The sequence below is a fragment of the Helobdella robusta genome (assembly GCF_000326865.2).
Source record: "Helobdella robusta unplaced genomic scaffold HELROscaffold_4, whole genome shotgun sequence".
Taxonomy (NCBI): domain Eukaryota; kingdom Metazoa; phylum Annelida; class Clitellata; order Rhynchobdellida; family Glossiphoniidae; genus Helobdella; species Helobdella robusta.
In genome coordinates this window covers 4,351,134-4,361,212 of record NW_008704902.1, presented here as the reverse complement: position 1 = coordinate 4,361,212, position 10,079 = coordinate 4,351,134, and the positions used below count along the sequence as shown (strand labels likewise).

At 29.6% G+C, this 10,079-nt stretch overlaps 2 protein-coding genes across 2 annotated transcripts; both read left to right on the top strand.

Moving 5' to 3' along the window:
* Nucleotides 1-3,568: 3,568 nt before the first annotated feature.
* On the top strand, nt 3,569-5,280 carry HELRODRAFT_162521 (hypothetical protein; the record flags this gene model as incomplete). Its single annotated transcript, XM_009024702.1, has 4 exons — nt 3,569-3,658; nt 4,684-4,896; nt 4,984-5,067; nt 5,209-5,280. 4 exons carry the CDS (start codon nt 3,569-3,571, stop codon nt 5,278-5,280), a joined length of 459 nt encoding a protein of 152 aa, XP_009022950.1.
* A 1,758-nt stretch (nt 5,281-7,038) lies between these two features.
* On the top strand, nt 7,039-10,038 carry HELRODRAFT_188986 (hypothetical protein; the record flags this gene model as incomplete). The annotated part of the gene is made up of 11 exons (XM_009024701.1): nt 7,039-7,087; nt 7,931-8,064; nt 8,241-8,301; nt 8,379-8,483; nt 8,555-8,605; nt 8,681-8,746; nt 8,804-8,962; nt 9,025-9,140; nt 9,208-9,328; nt 9,392-9,460; nt 9,793-10,038. Coding segments are annotated over 11 exons (1,177 nt in total), but the record flags the coding sequence as incomplete, so codon positions are not given.
* Between the last annotated feature and the right edge of the window lie 41 nt (nt 10,039-10,079).

The window sequence follows — 10,079 nt, the reverse complement described above, 5'->3', positions numbered from 1 at the left end:
TTTTTTTATGTTATTTTCCGCGGTTATATAGAGTTTTATCTATTGCGCGGTTATATAGTTTTATTTATTGCGCGGTTATATAGAGTCAGCATACACAAACATACACACACACACATACATACACACATACATCCATTCGTTGTTTTGTTTGTTCGATGTTTTATCCTTTTTTCTTTGCTTATTCTTCGTAATCGTACAAATAGGTAGGATTAATCCGTAAGTTGAGCTAATTTAACATAGGTAGGTGAGTTAATTTAGTAAACATAGGTAAGTTAGGTTTCTATTCTTTCATTCTTACGTTCTAGTTTATTTGTATTGTATTGTTTTGTTTGTTTTTTGTTCAACACAACACCAACAACAACATTCAAACACGACAATCAATGAAATATTTTCGTTATATTTTAGTTAAGTTCGTTATACTTATTATAGTTATTTATTATTTCTGGACGTATTTGTTGTTTATTGTTACTTATTATTTCTAGTCTTATTCGTTTATTTTACCGATATTATTATTGCGCGGTTATATAGAGATTGTACAAACACAATCACACACACATAATTCAATTCAATAATGAGTTTATTCAGCAAAAAAAACATACATACATACATACATACATACATACATACACACATACATACACACATACATACATACATACACACACACGCACACACACACACACACATACATACATACATACATACATACATACACACATACACACATACACACATACATACACACATACGCACATACATACACACATACATACACACACACACACATACATACACACATACATACACACACACACACACATACATACACACATACATACACACACACACACACATACATACACACATACATACACACATACATACACACACACATACACACATACATACACACATACATACATACACACACACACACACACACACACATACATACACACATACATACACACACACACATACATACACACATACATACACACACACACACACACACACACATACATACACACACACACACACACACACATACATACACACACACACACACACACACACACATACATACATACATACATACATACATACATACGTTGTTTTAACTTCTTTTCCTTACTTTTTTCTTTGTAATCGTACAAACAGGTAGGATAAATCCGTAAGTTGAGCTAATTGAACATAGGTAGGTGAGTTAATTTAGTGAACATAGGTAAGTTAGGTTTCTATTCTTTCATTCTTACGTTCTAATTTTTTTGTATTGTATTGTTTTGTTTGTTTTTTGTTCAACACAACACCAACAACAACAATCAAACCCGACAATCAACACATTATTATCATTATATTTGAGTTAAGTTTCATTATATCTTATTTTAGTCAAGTTATTATTTCTAGACGTATTCGTTACTTATTATTTCTAGACTATCGTTTTATTATTAACCCCCTCATGAACGGCTGCCTTGACGCGGCGAGGGGGCTTCTCACTAAATGCCGTTCAAATAAATGCTTCTTCACTTATATGTTTTTTTAAAAATGCGATTTTCTATCTTTTTCTTGGTAGCATTTTTTAGCGCGAATACTCTCAAACGTAGGTTACATTAACAATTGTACATACGTTTGTTATATTTATGACATACACAAACATACAAACTACGGTACAACGCAAGACACACACAAACATACAAACACATACATGAAAATATATACAAGTAGGATGTCGTAAGAAGTCCTTCTTATAAACATAACTTGTTGAAACGTTATTGAGCTTTAGTTAAATTTTTGTTTTGCGAATTCATTTTTGGTTCCATCAAATGTGAAATTGCTCTTCCAGAATAGAAGTCAAGAAGTCTTGATTTCATTAGCGGAGAATATATATTTGATAAACAGAATTTGAAGTTTTCTAGATGTCACAACAAAATAAACAGTTTCTAATGATCCAATGGCGTTAAAATAGCTGCATCGTGCTGAAACGCCATTAAGCTGTAAAAAAATAATTTTTTTTATTTAAATCCAAATTTAAAATAAATTCCTTGAGTTTAAAACGTTTCATAATCATGGACAGAAATTTAAATTTAAATTGGAGCAATTATTTTGCTATATAGAAATTTATTTAGAATTAATACTGTGAATTGTGCCAGTTGTACGGAAACATTCGAATACTATTTCACTGGTTGGTTGTTGATCGCAGAGCTGAAATTTTATTTTACTATTACGTTGGTTTTGTCGGCGGATGAGGTTGTGACAATTTAGGAGACAATAAAAACAAGGTTATATGTGAATGAATGAATGAATGAATGAATAAATGAATGAATGAATGAATGAGCGAACGAACGAATGAACGAACGAACGAATGAATGAATAAACGAACGGACGGTTAGTTCCCAATGCGGCCCTCACAGCAAAAAGTTTGCCCACCTCCGACATACATTCATCATTCATAAATATTTATTCTCAAAAGCTTATTTAGGTTGCGGGTGCGGTGTGGATGCGGATAATGAAAAGTGGGGATACTGGGCGATTGCGGACGCGGTTGCTGTTTGGAAAAATATTCTCTGCTTGGGACTCTACTACATAGAATTAGATTAAAAGTGTGACGATAATGCCTTTGAAGAATATAACTGAAAAATACAATATGTCGATGCTTGTTTAAATAAAGTTCTTGTATTCTTAAAGTTCCAATTAATATAATTATTAAGTGACATCAATTAAATTACATTATTACAAACAATGTCAATAATGTTATTAATATCACCCTATTCAAACATCTATTTATTTATCTATTATATATTTATTTTTTCCTCTATCTATTCTATCTATTACGATTTTACAATCTTCAAAATTGTGATTTCACCCAGGTAAAATATAACTAATTGTTAGGCTTCTAGTGTGATAAAATGGACAACTTTTTTTTTCTGTTGAGCATCCAACGCGTGATGGAGTTGAAGAATTTGACGCTTTTTGTAAATTTTGCGAATTTTTAAGAACGACAAAAAGATTAAATATTTTTTATTTTTCACGTCGATATGTAAACAAACATGTAAACAAATAATAATAATAATAATAATGACATAATAAGAAAACTAATATAACAATAATAAACAATCACATCATTCAATCTTTAAAATAGTTATTGTAAGTACTAATTCCTAAAACAATGTTGATCGAGAGGCAGATCCAACAATTCCGACAGCACCCATTCTTTTTTTTTGTTGGACATGATAAAAATAAATTATAAATTATGACACTTTCAATTAGCGCTGCGATATTAATTCTAATAAGTGTCCTCACCCTGGTTAGATCAATTATTATGTTTAATTAAGGTACGCTTCGAATACGTTCATCGCCTGGAGCAACTTTGAAAATCATGATGTAAAATTGAATTAATTTATATTTGTCAATTCCGTCAATTCACCAGATCTTCGCTTGGGTGTTAATTAGTTACGGAGTTAACCTGTATATATACAAAAATTATCCAAACTTTTTTCATCTGACACCAACAATTCAAGCGGTTGTGATCATCATCAACGAATTTTCCAAGCATTCCAGTACAGCCATCATGTTATTTGCTTTAGGTATTTTTGTTCTGCTGTTAGGCATTGCAGGACTTTATGGAGCTATATCAAATAAAATCACGGTGCTGAATATTGTAAGTATCAAACAGTAAAGAAATTGAAATAAAGAATAGAGAAATGTTAAAAAATAGAATTTCATTAATTGATTTATTTATTTATCAGGATATTGCATTTTATTAATTTAATATTCTTTCATTCCAGTATTGGTGGTCGCTATTTGTCATCATTGCATTTGAATTGATACTCGTCCTGTATGTCCTGATGAAATCTTATTTTGTTAGTTACGCTCTCATGTTTTCTCCTCACCACAGTGTCATTATTATTATCATTCACTCCTTATTATTTTTTAGAGGACAGATCAATGCGAAAAAAACTTTATGAACATAAATTTGAAAAAATTCTTATTAAAATAGAAAAGTTTTTCAAACGTAGATAATTTTGTGAAACATTTCTACCGTGAAACTACAAATACCGTTAAAAATGTTGTTGCGTTAGATTCATAGTTATTTCCATATTTCTTTAAAATGGTTGAAATAAGCAATGTTTAATTATTGTACGTTCAACCTAATTGTCTCGTAAAAATCCTAAAATCCTAATGTTATATCTTTAAAAAATATCAAGTTGGTTAATCGGATCAGTATGACTAAGTCCCGACTAACCGGTTTCGATACTATATATATATATATATATATATATATATATATATATATATATATATATCAGCTGCAAACACATATGGTTAAAAGCAGCATAATTGATTTATTCTTTAAATAATTTCTAATTAGTCAGAAAATATGATAGACCGTGTAATGAATGATAACTTCGTGCGATACGATAGTGAGGCAATAGATGACAACCTCACCATCACCCCTCCAACCGAACTTTTCTCTATTTTCATGTATTCAATGCAATTTAATGTTAGCCGATTTCTTCATTTTAATTTAATTTTTATAACTCAAATATCCTTTCATGTTTTTATTAATCTCGATGAAAAACAATAAATATAAATATAGAATATTTTTTAATAATCAAAATGTTTATATGGACAGAGGACAAGTTAATTCGTATTATAATGAATTTTAATTTAAATACGGCACAGCTCGGATGTTGTGGTGCTAACGACTCAGAAGATTACAGAAGGGTAGAATGGAATAGTACGTTTACACTTAAGAACCAGATGATCAATGCCACAGTCCCACCTTCTTGTTGCAAGAATGAAACACTTGGTCTTCCTCAAGCTCTCATGTCAAGAACGTTTTACGAGAATCTGGACGATTGTTTGAGCGGGGACGTCTCCAAAATAAATTTGGACGTCAGTACTATTTATTCTTTAGCATTCAAAATTTCAACAACTTCAACAAAGTTATTGATTAACTTTAAATTGAAACAAACTACAAAGGGATGTGTTGTTGAACTCAAGCGAAGCTTCCAAACTGTATCAACAACACTGGTAATAATTGGAACTGTTCTATTGTTAATTCAGGTTTTGCTGAATATTTCATAGATTCTAGAATTTGTTATACCGAACAAAACTATACCACTATTTGATCTATTATTTTTTGGACAAAACAATTAATTTGTGTATTTTAAAACCAGTTTGAAATTTTTTCAAAATCAATCGAAGGGTGCAGCTTTGTGGACCTCGAATACATTGATGTTAACAACGGAAGACAGTGAATCTTCAAGCGATGATTAAATTGAAAAGTTAGAAAATGTCAGTACCTACTTATTGACAACAAAACATTACAAACATTATATTATTTTTTGAGTGTTTGAGTGTTTATTGTTATTTTTAAATATGTCGATTTTTCAATCCTGAATTTTTCTCAACAATATATAACAATGCAATAAATAAATCTCATGATTGGCACTGTTCATAATGTTGGCGAATTCGTTATACATTGCTTCAAACCCCGTCATATATATTCAAATATTTAATTTATTTATTTATAATTAACAAGAACAAGAAGGTGGAACTGTGGCATTGATCATTCGGTTCTTAAGTGTAATTTATTTAAAATATTTAATATTATACAATTACTCATTCAAAAATGTTTTTTAAAAACCGCATGCCAAAAAATTTCAAATATAAGGATAACGAAATGGTGCAAAAATAACCTCCGAATTGTATCGAATGGCCACTGATTACAAATTTTAAAATGCAACTTTTGAGGATTGATTTGATTGATAAATTAAAACTGTAAATGACAGAAACGAACTTTTATTATGATAGAACTTTTCACGGACGATGAAGTCTTAACAAAAATGTTTGATTTAGAGCTTTTTAACAAGAGAAGATTTAAAAAAATTGGTTGAAGAACAAGGACAATGTTATGCATATTACTAAGAATCCACCCAAATACAATTCAATAAATATTTTAAGAAACAAAATAAATTGCCGACAATGAAGTAAGCCAGTTTTTGTCGGTAAAAAAGAAAAGGATTTAAAAACTCAAAAGTGTAACTTATGGTTGTGAATATATGAAAAAAACTGTTCGTGTTTGCTGAAACAGTAAATTCAAATAAAAAATACACAGGCGCTATTAACACAGCGCACAACAGCTTATTTTTTAAGTTTTTGGCTCATCCTAATAGCTTAAGTGTTAATCGTTTAAGAAAAGCTCTGAAAAATTTATAAAACATGGAAAAGAACATTGCCTATCTTCTTCCATTTTTATATATAGGATTGACATTGCATTTGTTTTTTTAAAGGTTTGCTTGTAGTTGCAGATTCAAATTATTTATTTGAAAGATTTGTAATCTGTGAATTAATTTTGGTGAGATCAAGGAATATTAGACTTAAACTACCCTAACACATTATGAGCTTTATACTTTGTGGCTTGAGTGGCAAAAGGTTATCGCCTAACAACAACACAACAGATGAATGTCGCTGTTCCAACGACTGAGTCAGCTCGCCAACCGATTTTATTTCCGGTCTCTCACAAGTTTTATCTCGGGTTTCTTTCAAGCAGTCTGTTGAACGTTACGTAAATGGCGCTGTAGAAAATATTGGTTGATTGATTAATCAATTAATTGTTGATTGACAAAAAATTTATAGGTCGTAGCTTATATTTTATAATTCAATTAATATTTTAAAATTTAATATATGATATACTGTAGTTTATAAGTTTGTTTTAGGAAGCTTTCATCAATATATAAATGGTTGCTGCTTGAATTATTTTATGAACAATTATTATTAAAGTTATCATGAATATATATATATATATATATATATATATATATATATATATATATATATATATATTCTCATGAAAGCTATGAGTGATTTATTCTAAGTAAATGTATGTATGGATGTGATCCGATTTGATCTAATACGAAGTTAAACGTCTATGCAAATAAACTTAACCAAATTCGTCATCGTTCCTTGTTTACATTGCCTTCATACATAATTCCTCTAGTCTAGAAGATTCGCTCCAGTACTGGCTGCTCACGAGATGTCCTCCAAAGGTAAATTAGATTACAGCAAGTGGGACCACATTGAAGTGAGTTGTTGTTTTAAATAATTTGCTAATTTATAATTAACTTATAAAAGTTTCACATATGAAAAAGCGCGAAATCTTTTAGTTTTAAGTTTTTAACAGTTTTTTTAGTTTACTTTTTTAAAATTTATTCATTTACTACACAAAAACAAAATAAATGGCTAAAAAGACTTACTGGTCACTAAATTATAAATTTTGTTTAGTTTTCTTTTTTTTTATTCAATTGATATTGATGTTTTTTTGTTAAATAATGAAATGTTGGAACCTTAAAAATGAAATAGGATACATAGACATAACATATATATATACAGTGTACAATGTACATGTACTGTACAGATACAAAAATACAATACAGTTATGTAATTTCTTGTTTAGTTTTTACTTTACCTACCACTTATTATATTATAACAAAATCATTCCATTATCAATCTTTTTGTTTTTAGTTTTCATTGTTAATCTGCCTTTGAACAGATTTGTGTTTTTAATTAAATCCTGGCAAATTTATTTTTGGCCGGATTTGCGAAAATCAAATCCAGGACAACCCTAATCTGAACTATTTTTTAAATATCATTAAAATTATTTTATGAACTTATAATTTTGAATGGTAGTTATGGCAGACCAATTTTTTAATCTGATTAATTAAAATTTAAAAACTTTTCCTAGTTTCATTTTTATTTAGCTTGTTTATCTATAAATCCTGCATCATTTAGTCCATTTCATAAATTAGATAGTGAGTGCTAATTTGATATGTTGTTTTACCTGTTGTCTTATAAACCTATTCATTCAAATCTTGGTGTTAATTTTGTCCACAAAACCCAAAAAAATGACTTCATATTTAACACAAAGATATCGGATGATGAAGATGATACCCATCCAAACATTGATACTCCAAGTTTGTTCAGGTGGAGACATCAAGCTCGACTTGAGAGAATGGAGAAAGAAAAGCAAGAAAAGGAAGAATTTCAAAAGGGAAAATTAGAGTTAGTCCTTCCATTTTTTTAAAAGTTTGTAAATTTCACAATCTTTTCATCTCTAACATTCAATTAAACATTGTGCAAGATTAACTTTAATACTATAATCATTCAATTATAAAAATAATGAGGGAAATTTGTTGATACTTGTCTTATTAACAATTTTATGTTATATACCTATTTAGCCATCAACAAAAGTTGCTGTCTATAAGAAGCAAGATTAAAGATGCTGAATCAGGTGATAAGGTATAAAAGGACAATGTTTAATTAATTAATCCTTTTCATAACCTTAAACTATTTTTATGCTACAATTACCCAAGAAGAGCATTTCAGAGGATGTGTCAAAATTAAAATTGGAGTTATCAGAGTTAGAAAAACAAGAAGCTGAATGGAAAGCTAAGGAAGAAGATTTAATGAAGAAAGAAAAGGTTTGTTTTTACAAACATTCTTATCGAAAGTTTCTCTTTTTATAATTAATATAAAATTGTAATTTAACTAGCTTACACCTTTAAACATTGATACGATATGCAAAGAAGGAAAGAGTAAAACAGTAAGTAACCTTTCAAAGATTTTAAAGAATAAATTTTAACATAAATTCGCTTTGGAAAACAATTTTAAAATCCAGATAATAAATAAAGATGAGCCCAGAAAAAAGGATAATTTAACAGAAGATGAAAAAATTGACAGACAGGTTTTTAAGATTGGATTTCATCAAGGTGTTAATTTATAATCTATCATATCTTTCCAGCAAAAGTTTACTAAAGAAAATGAACAGCTAATAAAAAAGTTTGGAATGCTGAAAAGGTATGATGACAGCCAGGAGTTCCTCACAGCTAACCCTCATCTTGTCTGTGAAGAAACTGCAAACTATTTGGTCATTTGGTGCATAAATCTTGAAGTGGAAGAGGTTGAATAATTTTTTTTATATTTGCAACATTTTGTTTAACAATTTAATTTTTTGCCATGTAGAAGAAAGATCTAATGAATCATGTCGCTCACCAAACAATAGTTATGCAGTTTATATTAGAACTTGCTAAATCTCTTGATGTAGATCCAAGAAGTTGTATAAGGGCATTCTTTTCCAGGTATATTTCAAAAGTAATAAATATATTTTCCATTTTATGAATAATAAAACATGGCCTTATTGTCTAGGATCAAATTGGCAGAAAAGCAATACACAGATGGTTTTAATGATGAACTTGACTCATTCAAAGATAGGGTGAGAAAAAGAGCTCAAGCAAAGTTAGAAGAAGTAATGAAGCAAGTGGAAGAAGTTGGTTTTTTTTAGTTTTATTTATAAATCACTGCAAGTGATATTTAATCTTTGCATTTTAAGGAAGAAAGACAAAAAAGATTGGGGCCAGGAGGTCTTGATCCAGTTGAAGTGTTTGAATCATTGCCTGATGTAAGTCATATATTCTCAGCAACTTTGTCTGATCATTTTACTTTGAAAAAATTCGTTTTATAAACCTCTGTGAAACTATGCTTGAATAAATTGGTGCTTTAATACAGCTTAAGTTATGAAAGAGCTTTTTTGTAGTGAGCTCAAAATTTTTTTTGCTATTTTTACTAAACAGCAGGCTAAGAATGTGCAATAAGTTCCAAATCAGGAGCTAAACTTTTTAAAATTTAATATAAAAAAGCAGATAAAGAAACTATAAGAAACTACAATTAACTCTTGGGAAACAATGGTTATTTCAAATAAGTGTATAAAAATATCACCTTAACTACTTTTAGTGTATTCAGAAAAATGCTCAATTCCAGATCCTGAAAGAATGTTTTGAGAAAAAAGACATAGCCATGCTACAAGATGCTGTCACAAAGCTACCCAAAGAAGAAGCAGAGTACCACATAAAAAGGTGCATAGATTCAGGGCTGTGGGTTCCTGATGCCAAAAGTTCCAAAGTACCTGAAGAATCTGAGGAAGCAGGTGAAGATGAAATTTACAGTGAAGCTTCTGAAGCACATGATAAAGTTCAATGACAAATTCTGCAATTTTTGATCCACTTGCCTAAATATGTTTT